Source organism: Erinaceus europaeus, chromosome 4, assembly GCF_950295315.1.
Source record: "Erinaceus europaeus chromosome 4, mEriEur2.1, whole genome shotgun sequence".
Classification (NCBI taxonomy): domain Eukaryota; kingdom Metazoa; phylum Chordata; class Mammalia; order Eulipotyphla; family Erinaceidae; genus Erinaceus; species Erinaceus europaeus.
In genome coordinates, this window is record NC_080165.1 from 130,613,383 (window position 1) to 130,630,844 (window position 17,462).

The window sequence follows — 17,462 nt, forward strand, 5'->3', positions numbered from 1 at the left end:
AAGTTTCAAGATTTAATTATCACTTTATAGGAACTATGAGGAGGTAGGAGAATACATTAAATGACAGGAAGATGAAGCAATTTTCCAAAGAAAGAGTACCTAGAAAAAACAATTCTCCGACAAATCCATAACAGAAAAATCAATGAAGAAAAGAAAAAGAAAAGAGGGACATAAATAACTACAATAGTCTGGTGCACTCATTGGAATACTGATTTGCATAAAATTTGTAAAAAGACAAGCTTATAGATAATCAGGGTTGACTATTAGATAATAAGAACTTACAATTTTTAGGTGAGGTATTGATATTTAAAACAGACATTATACCTACATATATAATTCTAGACTAGTGATATCTGTTGTCTTTTAAAAAGAAATTATGTATTAATTTTAACCTATATATACACATATATACATATATATAGAAAGAGAGGGGGACACACTTGTATACACACACACACACACACACACACACATGCATACATGCAGAGATCACTGCTCAGCTGTGATTATGGCAGTGCTGGGAATTGAACCTAGGACCTTAGAGCTTCAGGCATGAAAATTTGTTTAGTATATTGGTTCCTGTGCTGTTATTATTTTTTTGTATCTGCATATTCTTATTTTACTGAGACTGCTTTCATTATTAGGCATGCATTCATGGCTGAAAGCAGTGATGTTGACATGAGAGAGAAAAATTAGAGTATTAAAAGGGATTGAAACAAACGAAGGGCTCATGATCAGGCTGGCCTTTTGGACAACATTTTATGAAGTGACATATAACCTCGAGTCATCTCTCTCAGTCCTACAGGTGTTCATATAATTGCTCAATTCTCAAAAAAACTTCTTGATGAAGACATTTGTATTTTTTCTGGATCAGAAATGCTGCCCGCGGTTAAAGAGGCTTTTATTTCTGTTTGCCGTCAAATATATGGCACCTGTGAAGGCTTACAGGTGTTGATTCCTTATAGCTTGCATGAATCTATCGCAAAAGCTTGGAGGAAGGTAAGTACTTTCATGCTTTTTTTTTCTCTACAAATTTTCATTTCAGATTAATTTATGATAGTGCTATCATACTAATATTAAAATATTAGAATATTTTATTAGGACAACTGAGATTTGTGTAAATTACATTTTTCACTTTTTGAAACTATATTCAGTGTAACATCTTTTTTTTTACAATCAACAGTAAAATACAGTAGTTGGTAAAATATATTAGTTAGTACATGTGTAACATTTGTCAGTTTTCTACATAACACTCTAAGCCCCTACCTAGGTCCTCTTCTGCCATCATGTTTGAGGACCTGTACACTCTTCCCCACCCCAAATTCCTTTACTTTGCTGCAGTACACCCAAACCAGTCTAACTTCTGCTTTGTGTTTTCCCTTCTGTTCTTATTTTCAACTTCTGTACTTCTGTTCATGAGTGAGATCATCCCATGTGCATTCTTCTCTGTCTGGGTTATCATAAGTGATTTTTTTTTTTTTACATCACAGTATGCTAAAGGACAAAGTAGTTTTTATTTTATTTTATTTTTAAAATTTTTTTATTTATAAAAAGGAAACATTGACTAAACCATAGTATAAGAGGGATACAACTTCACACAATTCTCACCACCAGAACTCTGTATCCCATCCCCACACCTGATAGCTTTCCTATTCTTTAACCCTCTGGGAGTATGGACCCAAGGTCATTGTGGGATGCAGAAGGTGGAAGGTCTGGCTCCTGTAATTGCTTCCCCGCTGAACATGGGCATTAACAGGTCGATCCATATTCCCAGCCTGTCGCTCTCTTTCCCCAGTGGGGAAGGGCTCTGAGGAAGCAGAGCTCCAGGACACATTGGTGGGGTTGTCTGTCCAGGGAAGTCTGGTCAGCATCATGCTAATATCTGGAACCTAGTGGTTGAAAAGAGAGTTAACATACAAAGCCAAACAAATTGTTGACCAATCATGGACCTAAAGGCTGGAATAGTGCAGATGAAGACTTGGGGGTACTTCATTTTGTAGATAACTAGTAGGCATATTTTAGTTATATTCCAAAAGCCTGTTTTCTTCTTTTTTACTAGTTTTTTCTTTTTTCTTTTTCCTTTCTTTTTCCCCTTGAGCCTGAAATCTGATATGCAGGTGGATCCAAGTTATTGTCTGGGGAGATGGACAAAGTAGTTTTTAATTTGACACAAAGTAACTTCAATGATTGCCCTCCTAGTAGGACAAAGTTCTAGACCTGAGCCCTACAGAGTCTTTTGTTTTCATAGGAGAAACTTTTTGTGTAGTTTTCATCTTATGAAGTTATTTCTGAGCCATTTCTATAGACATTTGGCTTTCTGTTATAGAGATATTGATATAAAGTAGCATTAGTCAAAGATAGTGTGTGTCAGTGGACTTAAATGTTTTATTCCAGTTTATGCTTTACTAATAAAATATTTTACTTATTAAAATTAAGCAATTAAAATTAATATTAAGTTTTAATATTAATCTTAACTAAACTAAGGATCAAATACAATATGTATATCAGTAAAAATGTCAATTACTCTTATTTTAGACAAGTTTGCTGTCAGAAAGTATTCCTACTCCAGTAGAGGGCTCAGATTCTGTTTCTTCAGTTAGCCAGGAATCCCAGAACATGTAAGTACAGTTTATTAAAACCATTTATTAAAAAAAAAAAACTTGCTGAATCATTTAAAACTGAAGTTGCATTAGAATACTATTACAAAAACTTCCTAATGTCTGAAGCTAACAGAAGTCTCATTGTATTTAGGAATAGTGACTGATAAATCTGACATTGCAATAATTTTAAATCTCCTTTATACATGGTCAGCCAGACCTGGTGAAACACACGTAGCAGGAAGTGCAAGGACCTGCTCAAAGATCCGTGTTCACGCCCAGCTCCCCACCTGAAGGGGCGGGGGAATGCTTCAGGAGGGGTGAAGCAAGTCTGCAGGTGTCTATCTTTCTCTCTCCTTTTCTATCTTTCCCTTCTCTCTCAGTCTCTCTCTGTCCTATCCAATAAAACAGAGAAAAAATGTCTGCTAGGAGTAGTGGATTCATAGTGCTGGCACCGAACCTTAGTGATAGCCTTGGGGCCAAAAAAGGAAAAAGAAAAAACAAACAAACAAAAAGTTTTATACTTGTCGTAAGAGAGGCAGAAACAGATCACCATTCTCGCATATTAGTACTGGAAACCTCATGTTCATAAGCCCTGCGCTGTGTCATCTCCTTGGCCCTATCATCTTTCTTTTACAGATCCTATCTCTGATAGCTTAAAAAGAATTTTTTATCTTTATTTATTATTGGATACAGACAGAGAGAAACTGAGAGAGAGGGAAGGAGGAGATAGGAAGAGAGAGACCGAGAGACACCTGTAGCCCTGTTTCACTTATGAAGCTGTCCTCCTGCAGATGGGGACCAGGGGCTTGAACCTGGGTCCTTGCACACTGTAACATGTGCACTCAGCTGGGTATGCCACCACCTGGCCCCTCTGATAGCTTTTTTTGTCTTTCTTTCTTTCTTTCTTTCTTTCTTTCTTTCTTTCTTTCTTTCTTTCTTTCTTTTATCCTTCTGCTCCTTCTCTAAAATTCTCTTCTGTTTTCTATGTGATTTAAGTTTACTCTGGTTGGTACTTTGAATTTAAAAAAAAAAAAAAAAAAATATATATATATATATATATATATATATATATTCCCACCAAGACTTCAATGAAGCTTCATGCCTGCATGACCCTATCACTCCTGGCAAACTTTTTTTTTTTGGTAGAGGGTGAGCTATAGGGAGAGAGAGAGAGCTAAAAAAATAAGGAGAGGGGGCTGGGAAGATAGCATAATGGTTATGCAAATGCCTTAAAAGCCTGAGGCGCTGAGATCTCAGGTTCAATCCCCAGCGCCATCATAAGCCAGAACTGAGCAGTGTTCTGTTCTCTTTCTCTCACAGTATCTTTCCCTCTGTATCTACTCTTTCTCATTAAAATAAAGTAAATGAAAATATTAAAAAAAAAAGAAAAAGAAAGAAAAATAAGGAGAGACACCATGACACTGCTCTACTCCTGTTCACGAAGCTCCCCTTTGCATAATGCTTCCATATGGTTTTTCGAGGCTCAAACTCAGATCCTCTCTCTATTTATTATTTATTGGTGATTTAACAAAGTTCCAACATTTCAGGGGTATAATTTCATACCTCTACATGTAAGCCACCACCCAAATTCCTTTTTTTTTTTTTTTTTCTTCACCAGGGTTATCAGTGGGGCTTAGTGCCAGCACATGAATCCACTGTTCCCAGTGACCATTATTGTGGGAGTCTGTCTCTGCAGTGTGGGGGGTGTGGGGGGGGTCCCATCAAGGGGAGGCAAATCAAAACACTCAGAGGGAAGGAACACTGGAACCATTCAGGGCATGGCCTGGAACAGAACACTGAACACATTTATTAGGACATGTATGTCAATTTTTGACAAGCTTCCTCATGAATTTGGATCCCTCACCCAATTATGTAATTATTTGTCTTATGGACCGAGACATTCTCTCACTCTCTATCTAGTTTGGACAAAGGCCAGGAGCAAATGGTCATGGCCTCTTCTGCACATACATTTCCCTCAGCTGTTTCAGCACATATTTTATGGAGGTCTGCCTCTGATAGCTGTATAGCACGTTACATGGAATTTTGTTTCAGAATGCTATTTTAAGAGGTTTGCCACACCATCTCTCTCCTGACCTGGTCCCCTACACATTACCCCCTTTTATTTCTCTACTTTTTTTTTTTTTTGATAGGACAGAGGGCAATTGAGAGAGGTAGGGGAGATAGAGAGGGAGAGAAAGGAGAAAGAACCTGCAGACCTGCTTCACTACTGGTGAAGCATCCCTCCTACAGATGGGATGCAAGGGCTTAAAACAGGTTCTTGTGCATGTTAGTGTGCTTAATTGGGTACAACACTACCTCTCCACCCAAGTTCTGTGTCCTCTTCCTCCTCCCATGTCCCCTGCACCTATAGCCACGACAGTTTTTACACAGTTAAAGAGAGACACTGGTTCCAGAGAGAAAAGAGCAAGGACACAGTGGTTGTGCTTCTGACCTCAAATAATATTGCAGGGCTATTCTTTTTTTTCCTTTTTTTCTTTTAATTTTTTATTTATAAAAAGGAAACATTGACAAAACCATAGGATAAGAGGGGTACAACTTCACACAATTCCCACCACCAGACTTCTGTATCCCATCCCCTCCTCTGATAGCTTTCCTATTCTTTAACCTTCTGGGAGTATGGACCCAAGATCATTGTGGGGTGCAGAAGGTGGAAGGTCTGGCTTCTGTAATTGCTTCTCCGCTGAACATGGGCGTTGACAGGTGGATCCATATTCCCAGCTACAGGGCTATTCTAATCAAAGCTCTCTGTCACTGGAATAAAAATAGACACACAAAGTGGAATCGAATTGAAAGTTCAGAAATAAGACCCATATGTATGTTTTTTTAAATTTTTGACAAGGGGACCTAACACTTTTTAAATTTATTTTTAATTTTACTTAATTTATTTTTAAAATAAAGTAATAGAAAATATTAACAAAACCATAAGCTAAAAGGGGTAAAAATTCCACACAATTCTCATGACCAGAGTTCCATATCTCATCCCCTCCACTGAAAGCTTTCCTACTTTTTATCTTTCTTGGAGTATGGACCCAGGATCACTATGGGATGCAGAAAGTGGAAGGTCTGGCTTCTGTAATTACTTCTCTGCAAAATGGTGGCATTGGCAGATTGATCCGTACTCCCAGCCTGTTTCTTTCTCTAGTGGGGCAGGGCTCCAGAGAGATGGGGTGCCAGGGTACACTGATGAGGTCGTCTGCCTGAGGAAGTCAGGTTCGCGTCATGGTAGCATCTGCAACTTGGGGTCTGAAAGAGCATTAATATATAAAGAAGAAAAAATTGTTTAATAATCGGGAATCTAAAGGCATGAATACAGCAGGTGACATTTGGGGTATTCATTTTGGAAAAAGCTAGGAAATCTGTTTAGGTATATTCAAGGGGCCCATGACTTTACTAATTTTTACCTGAGCCTGACAGCTAACATGCAGGTGGGCTAAAGGTGTTGTCTGGGGAGATGGTGTCAGGGTTGGAAATAGGACTAGAAAGCTGGATCAGAGAAGAGAGTAACTCCCAAATCTGGGAAACGTATATAAATACCTTTAACTGTAAACCCCATCAATTTGATCTGTGGCCTAAATTCATTGCAGGAGCCTGTGTAACCTCTGCTTCCCTGTAGGTCTGAGCTTGCATTCTGTGGTCATAGCTAGGAACATTCTAGACTGCATCCATTGCCAGACCCATCTTCCTCAACTGGGCCTAACACTTTAAATGGAGTAAGAAAACTCTCTTCAACAAATGGGTGTAGGAAAAATAGGTTGAATGGTAGGGAACCACACACAAAAATAATCTCCAAATAGATTAAATATTTGGTTGTGAGGATAGAAATCATCAACTATTTAGAGCAAAACACTGACAGAACTTTTTTTTGATATAAGTTTTAAAAGCATCTCTTAAATCCCTCCAATACAACTGTAAGGAAAACAGAAACAAGAATAAACCAGTGGGACTATGCCGTGCAGAAAAGCTGCTGCATAGCAAAAAAGAAAGATCAATCAAACAAACAGAAACACCATGAAAACAGAGAAACTCCCTAAAAACACAGTTATATGTATGTCTGGCCATTTCTGTGTTACAGAGAGCTATATATCAAACCTTGTAGTGATTATTATGATTATTTTGAGACCAGTGTTTTAGAGAGATGGGGTTTGTTGCCTGCAAGGTGATTTTACTGTTTCCAGTGGCCTTTTTTTTTTCCCCTTTTCTTTTTTTATGGGGACAGAGAGGAAGAGGGAGGACGACGAAAGGGAGACACCTTTAATACTGTTCCTGCCCTGTAACATTATCCCTTCTCCTCTCTGGACAAGCGTGCACTCTACTGGGTTCCCCCCTACCCACTCCCTACTGTTTTTGGCAGTAGAAAAGTCCTAGATTTTAGTTCTCTTATAATCATTTCCAAAATAGACTTTTGAAATTTTCATGGGGGGAAACACACACTTCCATACTGAAAATCAATATCTGATGTTGTCGATTTTAATGTCCTCTGTCTTCCCAGATGACTAGGAATATTTACTAGGTGGTATATTTGATCTTCTGGCATTTCAATACAAAGTGCTCAAATATTCCGTGAAATTTTTCTAATTTTTGAAAATTAATTTATTAGATAGAGACAGAAAATTCAGGTGGGAAGGGACGGATAAAGAGTGTAGAGTCAGAGAGACACCTGCAGTACCACTCCACCTCTCGTGAAGCTTTCCCCCTGCAGGTAGAGACCAGGTATGCCACCTCCCAGTCCCAAAGTTTTTCTAATTTTCAAACTCTGGCCTTCTTTTTAATTATGTATCTTTTGAATGTTTTACTTTTTTTTTTTGCTAGATAATGTTAATTACCTTAAAGAAGTTTTTGAAAGAAGGAAATGTTATTTTCTTAAAGTACATTCAAAGCTTATGAAAACAAAAGAGATTATCCGTATGTGTTTTCAAAAGCCAGAAGATGGCTCTTTTCTAATGAAAAGAGATTCTAGAATTAGCGGCAAATTGGAGCTTTGGAAGTTTGGGCGCTACAGAATTATAGCGGATAAATATATTGAAATTGACTCATGAGTGAGAGAATCTAGATCTTATAAAAATACTGATATTTAATTGAATTTGTCTTATTCAGAAAGGAAAGTTATTAGGATAGAGGGTGTAAGGATAAAAAATTCACTATTGGGGGCTGGGCGGTAGCACAGTGGGTTAAGCGCACGTGGCGCAAAGAGCAAGGACCTCCATAAGGATCCTGGTTCCAGCCCCCAGCTTCCCACCTGCAGGTATGTGTGTGGGGGGTTCGCTTCACAAGCAGTGAAGCAGGTCTGCAGGTGTCTGTCTTTCTCTCCCTCTCTCTGTCTTCCCCTCCGCTCTCGATTTCTCATTGTCTTATCCAACAACTATAAAAAACAAGGGAAACAAAAGGGAAAAAAATAGTCTACAAAGGGAGCAGGGCAGAGGCGCAGCAGGTTAAGCGCAAAGCAAAGCGCAAGGACCTGAGTAAGGATCCCCGCCCCCTGCTCCCCACTTGCAGGGGAGTCAATTCACAAGCGGTGAAACAGGCCTGTAGGTGTCTGTCTTTCCTCCTCTCTGTCTTCCCCTCCCCTCTCCATTTATCTCTCTCCTATCCAACAACAACATCAATAACCACAACATTGTTAAACAACAAGGGCAACAAAAGGGAAAATAAATAAATAAATATTTAAAAAAATGAAAAAACATAGTTTGAAAAAAAAAAAAAAGGCTCCAGAAGCAGTGGATTTGTAGTGCAGGCACCGAGCCCCAGTGATAACCCTGGAGGGGGAAAAAAATTTCACTATTAAGAAACCCATGCTTTTGACCTCATTTAAAAATGTTAAATAAAATTTAAACAATGCTCAAGTAATATTTGTTTTTATAACAGCTTATAGATTTCACATGCACGCCATTATTAGCGTTTTTATAAGTTGCATTATGATTCCTACTAAAAGTTAGTTTCATTCGTCAAGCTACATTTGAACTTCTTTACCTGTTTTTCCCATCTCACCTCCCTATGACAACCATTTTGTTCATAATCTAAGGGATTTCAAAGATTTATTGACTACTTAGCAACCAATGTATACATTAAACATGCAACTTTTGGCAGTGTTAAGCTGGAATAGTTTTTAAATTTTTTTTTAATCTTTGAGAATGGTTAGTTCATGCATTTCTCTTACTGTTTCAGGATGACTTGGGGGGAGAACTTGTTAGATGATTTGTTAAATTTCGCTGCCACCCCCAAAGGACTGCTACTTCTTCAAAGAACAGGTGCCATCAGTGAGTGTGTCACATTTATGTTCAACCGATATGCAAAAAATTTGCAGGTACGAATTACCATCTGCCACAGGCAAAAAGAATATTGCTGCTATAAAAGCCATTAAGACACTTTTTGTGTGTGTGTGTGTGTGTGAAGAGGTTATCAAAACTTAATTAAAAATCCATATAGCATCGTTTTATTTAACTTGCTTTCCTTTTTCAGGAAAGAAGTTTGATGTTGCTATTTTTGGCTGTATTTACAGGATGGCAAACAACCAGATGGAGTTGAAAAATTCACATAATCATCCAGATGCTTTATAAATATAACATAAAACATCTGGATATCCTAGAACCAGGTGGAACGTCTGGAGGAGAGACTATTGTATTGAAGTGATTGTTTCAATGGTAGCTTAGGCCTAATGTATTAAAATAACACTATTTGTAGAAGAGTTTTATTATTGCTACACTTACATAAAATTTATATTGTAGTTTAGCCTTTTCTCAGACTGTCAAAGGTTATTGAGGTCTATTCTGCTTTTTGTTGTTATAGTGAGTATCTCTAGGCTTCTAGCTTTTCAGGATCATATACTTTTAAAAATATTCATTTGATCACAAGTACCTGTTGTTTCTTAATATTGTTGGTTGCCTAATTGCAAATATTAATTTATCTATATTTCAATACTTTCTTCAATTATAATTCATTGCTTTTGTTTAAGCCTAAGAAAACAAGTACTTAAATCTTGAGAGTTGTTTTTTTTTTTCCAGTGCAGAATAAATAGTTTCTGAGTGAGGACCCTTGCCATCCTTCAGAAATCATGACTTCATAATTACTGTGCTTTTGTGTGTTTTATTTAAATGGATTTTAAATATAGAAAGTGTAGTCGTGGGGAGCTGGGTGGTGGCGCAGCGGGTTAAGTGCACATGGCATGAAATGCAAGGACCAGTGTAAGGATCCTAGTTCAAGCCCCCGGCTCCCCACCTGCTGGAGATTTGCTTCACAGGCAGTGAAACAGGTCTGCAGATGTCTGTCTTTCTCTTCCCATCTCTGTCTTCTCCTCCTCTCTTGATTTCTCTCTGTCCTATCCAACAACAATGACATCAATAACAACAAAAATAATAACAACGATAATAAACAAGGGCAACACAAGGAGAAAAAAATGTAGTTGTGTTCATATCTCAGTTTATGGCAGACTGCCCTTATCTGGTCATGTGAGATTTTTCTTTTTTAAAATAATTAATTAATTAATTAATTAATTATTGGATAGAGACAGTGTAATTGAGAGGAGACAGGAAGATCGAGAAGGAGACAGAGAGACACCTGCAGCCCTGCTTCACCACTCATGAAGCTTTCCCCCTGCAGGTGGGGACCAGGGACTTGAACCTGAGTCCTTGTACATTATAATGTGAGCACTTAGCCTGGTGCACCACTGCCTGCTATATTTCTCTTTCTTAATTTTATTCCTATGTTATTTCTGATTATAATTTGTAGTTCTTTTTTTATCCGTTCTCCAGACTTCTGTATCACTATGTTTGATATTTGGAATACTCTCGAATTTAAGTCTTCTAGAATATTCTGTTAATTCAGTCAGGTTGCTGTAGCAAAATACCATAGACTGGGTAGTTATAAATGGCAGAAATTTATTGCTCATAGTTCTGAAGTCTAAGTTCTGAAGTTCAAGATTTCAGTACTAATAACATGGTCAGGTGAGGATCTTATTCTACTTGGCTGACTTATTTATGTTTCCTAATAAGCCAGAAAGAAGTAAGCAGTTCTCGGGAGTCAGGCTGTGGTGCAGCAGGTTAAGCGCACGTGGCGCAAAGCGCAAGGACCGGCAAGCGGTGAAGCAGGTCTGCAGGTGTCTATCTTTCTCTCCCCCTCTCTGCTTTCCCCTCCTCTCTCTATTTCTCTCTGTTCTATCTGACAACAATGACATCAATAACAACAATGATAACTACAACAATAAAACAAGGACAACAAAAGGGAATACATAAATAAATAAATATTAAAAAATAAGAAGTACGCAGTTCTCTAGGAGTCCATCATATCCCCTCTTTCTCTGTCTGTCTGTCTGTCTGTCTCTGCCTCTGCCTGCGTGTGTCTCTCTCTCTTTGTCAGCACTGGAAATCAGTGCCTGAACAGCTCCACCTCTATTCCTTGAAGCCATTCCCCCCCCCCCCATTATTCTTTATTATTCTTTTTAAATACAGGGGTAGAGAGAAAGAGAGACAGCTATAGCTCTGCTTCACTGTTCCAGAAGCTCCCGCCACATCCCCTCATATGGGGATCAGGGACTTGAACCTAGGTTTTCATGCCTGCTGACTTTGTGTTCTGCTGAGTGCTTCTCTACAGTCTCTCATGAGCTTTTTTAAATGTCATCATTATTTTTTATGTACAAGGAATTGTGCCTTGTGTATTTTTACAGAAAGATTCAGTAAATGTATTGGAATGAGATTATTGTCATTCTCCTACTACCTTGGCACAACTGTTTTTTTTTCTTCCAGATTATTTGATCGGGGGTAGGGATAATGGTTCACAGCACAGTTTCTCACCTCCCCACAGTCGGTATCTACAAAATGTTGTCACTTCCAACTTGGGTCCTTTTCCTGTGCACCAGGATCCCAACATCTTCCCTGCCTTTTCTGATCCTTTCTTTCTCCAGAATCCTTTACTTTGGTGTAATATACCACACTCAGTCCAAGTTTTACTTTGCATTTTCCCCTCTCTGTCCTTATTTCTTATAGTAAGGGAGTCAGACCATCCCTTATTTGTCCTCTAGGATCTTTTTAATGAGAGCTCTAATAGGTCTCCGCCCCCTTTAAAATTTTATTTATAACATGGAAATATTGACAAGACTATAGGATAAGAGGGGTACAATTCCACACAATTCCCATCACCAGTACTCCGTATCCAGTCCCCTCCCTTGATAGCTTCTCTATTCTTTATCCTTCTGGGAGCATGAACCCAAATCATTATGGGTGCAGAAGGTGGGAGGTCTGGCTTCTGTAATTGCTTCCCCGCTGAACATGAGCGTTGACAGATCTGTTCGTACTCCCATACTGCCTGTCTCTTTCCCTAGTGGGGCAGAGCTCTGGGGAAAAGCGGGCTCTAGGACACACTGGCGGGGTCTTTTGCCCAGGGAAGTCGGGTAGACATCAGGATATCATCTGAAACCTGGTGGCTGAAAAAGAATTAAGATATAAAGCAGAACAAATTGTTGACTAATCATGAGCCTAAAGGCAAGAATATTAAAGATTTGGGGGGTCTCCATTTTGGAAAAAGCTAGTAGGTCTGTTTTAGGTATATTCCAGAGGGCCCATGACTTTACTAGTTTTTTCCTGAGCCTGACATCTAATTTGCAGGTGGACCCAGGTTATTGTCTGGAGAGATGGTGTCATTTTTTTTTTTTTTTTGCCCCCACATCAGAGCACTTATGGTGGGGCTGGGAATTGAATCTGGGAACTCAGAGCCTCATGCATGAAGTCGTCTGCATAACAGTTATACTCTCATGGTCCAGGAGGTGGCGCATTGGGTAAAGCATTGGATTCTCAACCATGAGGTCCCGAGTTTGATCCCCGGCAAAACATGTGCCAGAGTGATGGCTGGTTCTTTCTCTCCTCCTGTCTTTCTCAGGAATAAATAAATAAATAAATAAATAAATAAATAAATTCTTTGGAAAAAAAAAACAATTATACTCTCTCCCCAGCCCTACGGGGGGGATGATTTATAAGTGGTGAAGCAGTAGCTTCAGTTGTCTCTCTCCCTCTTTGTCTCTTTCTTCCCTTTAAATTTCTTTCTTTCTGTCTAATCAAATAAAATGGTAATATGTAAACAAGGTATTCCAACACATTTTCCTAATGAAATAATAACCTAGGATTAGAGACTACTAAAAAATGTTTTACTAGTGAGTGAAAGGTAGATAGATAGAGAGCCAGACTAAAAAAAAAAAAAAAAGTCACTCTGGCACGTACAAGGCCAAGGATCAAACTCAGGTACTCATGCTTGCAGGTCAGATACTCCACCAGCTGTGCCACCTCTGGGCTCCAGATGCCATTTTTATGCTCACATATTTGGAAACAATTTAGTATCCCTTTGACTACCTTAGTGGTTATAATAAAAAATAGTGTTCCTGTTAAGTGAAGACCTTACTATTACAGTAGAGTCTTAGTTATCCTGTAAGAATGCAACTGGGGGGAAGTGTGGAACTGTGCCACTCGGATAATTACAGCATTGTAAAGTGACATTTCCTCACTGAAATGATATTGAAGTTGAAAAAATAAAAAGCATGCAACTAGGCTGTCTCTTTAAATTTTCTGAAGATGAAGTGTAGACTCAGACTCACTAAGTAAAGGGTTATGCTCATAAAATCAGTGAATTTAGACCTCAGATATTTCTTTAATATTGTCTGCAAAAATTTAAATTTTGCTTTATAAAGCACCTGTCACTACTTTAACTTTTAAAAAATACTTCTTTTTTTTACTTGAGCCTGATAGCTAACATGCAGGTGGGCCAAAGGTATTATCTGGGAAGCTGGTGTCAGGGTTGGAAACAAGACTAGAAACCTGGGTCAGGAAAGAGAGTAGCTCCCAAATTGGGAAAAGTATATAAATATTGTTAACTGTAAACCCCAATGATTTGATCTGGGACCTATATTCGGTGTAGGAGCCTGTGTAACCTCTGCATCCCCGTAGGTCGGAGCTTGCATTCTATGGTCATAGCTAGGAACATTCTAGGCTGCATTCATTGCCAGACCCATCTTCCTCAAGATGTGTCCTTGGTCCAACCTTCCTTCTGATAATGGGGCAGTCTTTACCACTAGGGAATGATAGAGACAGGCTGGGAGTATGGATTGACCTGCCAACACTCATGTTCAGTGGAGAAGCAATTACAGAAGCCAGACCTTCCGCCTTCTGCATCCCATAATGATCCTGGGTCCATACTTCCAGAGGGATAAAGAATAAGAAAGCTTCCAATGGTGGGGGTGGGATACGGATAGTATGTGTGGAATTGTACCCCTCTTATCCTATATGGTCTATACAGTATTTTCTATTTTATAAATAACTTACAAATAAAATAAAATAATTTTATTTATTTTTTGATAGAGAAGCAGAAAGGAGTGGGGAGGGGTCAGAGAACTGCTCAGTTCTGGCTTATGGTGGCTCTGGGGATTGAAGCTGGAGCCTCAGAGCCTCAGGCTTGAAAGTCTTTTGCATAATCATTATGCTATATTCCCAGTTCAGTTCCTTAAATTTTTCACTGCCCTTTTTCTTTTCAGTATTTAGGTGAACCTAGGAAGTCCTTGTGACAATTAGTATTAGAATCAACAGGTCAATGGAGATAATTGATGAGTAAGGCATTTTTTTCCCAGTTATTACTGAAGAAGACAAATAGAATTAAGATGAACATTTATTTTTCTATACTTATACTATCTAACTGAATAACTATTGGATGTTGAATTAAGGGAAATGGAAACTATGGATAATAAAAGTGGAAAGGCAAGGTCGGGCAGTAGCACAGTTTAAGTGCACATGGCACAAAGCTCAAGGACCTGCATAAGGATCCTGGTTTGAGACCCCAGCTCCCCTCCTGCAGGGGGGTCACTTCACAAGTGGTAAAGCAAGTCTGCAGGTGTCTTATCTTTCTCTCCCCCTCTCTGTCTTCCCCTCCTCTCTCCATTTCTCTCTGTCCTATCCAACAACAACGACAACAACAACAATAATAGTAACCACAACAACGATACAACAAGGGCAACAAAAGGGAAAAAAATGGCCTCCAGGAGCAGTGGATTCAATTTATAAAGACATGAACAGTAGAACCTTTTAGCTTTTATCTGGTTAATTTTATTGTTTTGAAAATTGAGTACACAGTTTATAACTAAATTTTTAAATTAAAACACTTTCAATGAAATGCTAAAGCTATAAATAGCTAACTCTTATTGAAGTAAAATATTTCACAGGTCACACAATCCTTTTTTTGTTTTTGTTTCTATTACCAGGGTTATTGCTGGGACTTGGTACCTGCACTGCTCTACCATTCCTGGTTGGATAAAGTATACTTTTATTTTATTTTTAAATCTTTATTTATTTGTAGGATAGAGACAGCCAGAAATCAAGAGGAAAGGGGGTGGTAGAGAGGGAGAGAAACAGAAACACCTGCAGCCCTGCTTCACCACTTGCAAAGCCTTCCCTTTGCAGGTGGGGACTGGAGGCTCGAACCTTTTAGCATGTGTGCTCAACCAGGTGCACCACTACCTGGCTTTTTTTTTTTGGATAGAGATTTAGGGATGAAGATTGATAGAGAGGAACAGAGAAACAGATCCAGAAAGACACGTATTGCTCCACCTCTTGTGAAGCCTCCCTCCTGCAGCTGGGCACCTGGGTGCTTAAAGCTAGATCCTTATGCAAACTAACCTGTACTCTATTGGGTGAGCCACCATCCAGCCCCCTATAAGTCACACAAGCTTAACAAAATTCTGTGAAGGGAAACATTATATAGTTGGAAGAGAAACATTACATAGTCTTTGTTATTTTCTTATTCTGATTTTTAATGGGTTTATTCCCTTCTGAACTTTACCTTGACTACATTTATAAAACTCTCTTTGCAAAATTTATAAATTATCATTTTATTTTTTTACTTTATTTTTTATTTATAAAATGGAAACACTGACAAGACTATAGGATAAGAGTGGTACATTTCCACAGAATGCCCAACCCCAGAGTTCCATATCCAATCCCCTCCCTTGATAGCTTTCCTATTCTTCCTTCTCTGGAAGTATGGATCCAGGGTTATTATGGGGTGCAGAAGGTGCAAGGTCTGGCTTCTGTAATTGCTTCTCCATTGAACATGGGCATTGGCGGGTCGATTCATACTCCCAGCCTGTCTCTACAGTGCTGTTTAGAAATCTATATATTGTTTCTGTATTGCCCTCCTTAGGGAAAAAAATCACATTGCACCAAAATAATTTTAGTGAAGATAAAATTGTCCTTCTTGACTTTATTTGAAAACTCAGTTAAAAAGCTACTAGTCAATATAGATTTAATATAAAGAAATTTATTATTAAAGAACCAACCAAATGGGTAAAATAATATAATTTAGAGTTGAAAGAAATATCTTTCTTTATCTGGTTAGAGTTCCATATTTATGTATGAAGAGACATAGACCAAGAAAAGTAAATAATAGATTTATAATAGATTTTGGCACCAGACCTTCTCGTTTGGTTAATTCCCCTTCTCAAGGTGCAGTCTTTTTTTTTTTGCTCTTTCCCCCCAGCTTTAGATAGAGACAGAGAGTGAGAATGAGAATGGAGGAGGGTAGGTAAGGCACTTCAACCCTGCCCATGAAACTCCCTGCTGTTATGTCTGGTGCTCTCGTGTGGTTCTGGGGGCTGGAATCTGGGTCCTCACACATGACAAAGTGTCTTTGCGCTCCACTGGGTGACTGTATTTTGGTTCATGGCAAGTATTTTGTTTGAAGTAAAACAACAACAACAAAAACTATAGTTTTTTAAAGTCTGGGATCAGAACCTAGACTTGAAATAGATTTGTCAAAAATACTGTATTGGTACTTGATGATAGTTACAGTTTCCAAGTTTGCTTTTTGTTGTTCTGATTTTCTTAACTTAAAGGATTGCCTACTAACACAATAAAAAATGAGCAGCTTGCATGTAAAATCTGAGTAAAATCAAGAGGATGTAGATATAAAAGTATCTAAATCCAGTTCTCATTGTTGTTATCTTTTAATGCTCTTAGATCAGGAGGCATAAGAAGTTTGGCTGTGGAGTTTTGGTTACACAAGTGGCATCAACAGCACCAGGTGCAGCAGCACTACAAAGTTCAGGTAAATTTTTTTGTTTGGTTTGGTTTTCGTTAGAACTGTAACTGTTTAAATTCAAATGATCAAAACAGTATGCTATTTAATTGGTGTGACAAGCTATCAGGATATAGAAGACACTTATGGGATTTCACTTTTTCTTTTCCGTGAAATCCCTCGGGGATGTTATTTTTGGGGTATGTGTACATTTTTTTCTCCATCCTGAAAATAAAGGTCCAGAAATTAACTAAACTGAGACAAGCATAATGTTTTAACAAACCATCATCTTAAAAGACAAATCGTTACCATTCTCTCTTGTTACAGTTATGTCTAATAGGATTTCACAATGCTCAGTTTTAGTCACGTACAGGAATTATGCATCAGAAATTACAATCACAGTACTTGTCTTACATGCAGACTGCTAACTTATTCATTTCCTTCAGTTCTTGTCTTTCACCACTTAGTTTTTCTCTACTGTCTTTGCTGTTGAGATGTGTTATCAACTATGGATTGAATTTTAAGAGTTCAAACACTGGGAATTTGAACCAGAGAAATAATTTACTGGAGCAGGTGTATGCATGTGTGCAGCCCCTCCTGAATCTCAGTGCCACATGGGAGTGCCAAGACACCAGGAGAAGATCTTGGTCCTCTGGTGTATGATACTCTCTCTCTCAATGAAAAAAAATTGCCTGATGTTGGTAAAATTACACATAAATTAGATCCTGGTTCTGCTAAACAAATAATCTGAAACAGGTAGTTTACTATACCTTCAGGCTATATGGACCTTAAATTAGCAATGTG

At 38.4% G+C, this 17,462-nt stretch overlaps 1 protein-coding gene across 5 annotated transcripts in view; it reads left to right on the forward strand.

Annotated features, from left to right (window-relative positions):
- Positions 1–17,462, forward strand: part of TBC1D32 (TBC1 domain family member 32) — a 216,890-nt gene that overhangs the window by 69,261 nt on the left and 130,167 nt on the right. For 4 of the 5 annotated variants that reach the window (XR_009549601.1, XM_060190530.1, XM_060190531.1 and 1 more), the window contains 5 exons: positions 798–999; positions 2,536–2,618; positions 8,784–8,922; positions 14,848–14,901; positions 16,601–16,688. Coding sequence is in view for 4 of the 5 variants with exons in the window: in XM_060190530.1 (XP_060046513.1) it covers positions 798–999; positions 2,536–2,618; positions 8,784–8,922; positions 14,848–14,901; positions 16,601–16,688 (566 nt within the window). In the remaining variant the exon portion in view is untranslated. The remainder of the gene's footprint in view (positions 1–797; positions 1,000–2,535; positions 2,619–8,783; positions 8,923–14,847; positions 14,902–16,600; positions 16,689–17,462) is intronic. The other variant, XM_016187340.2, reaches the window with a different exon arrangement.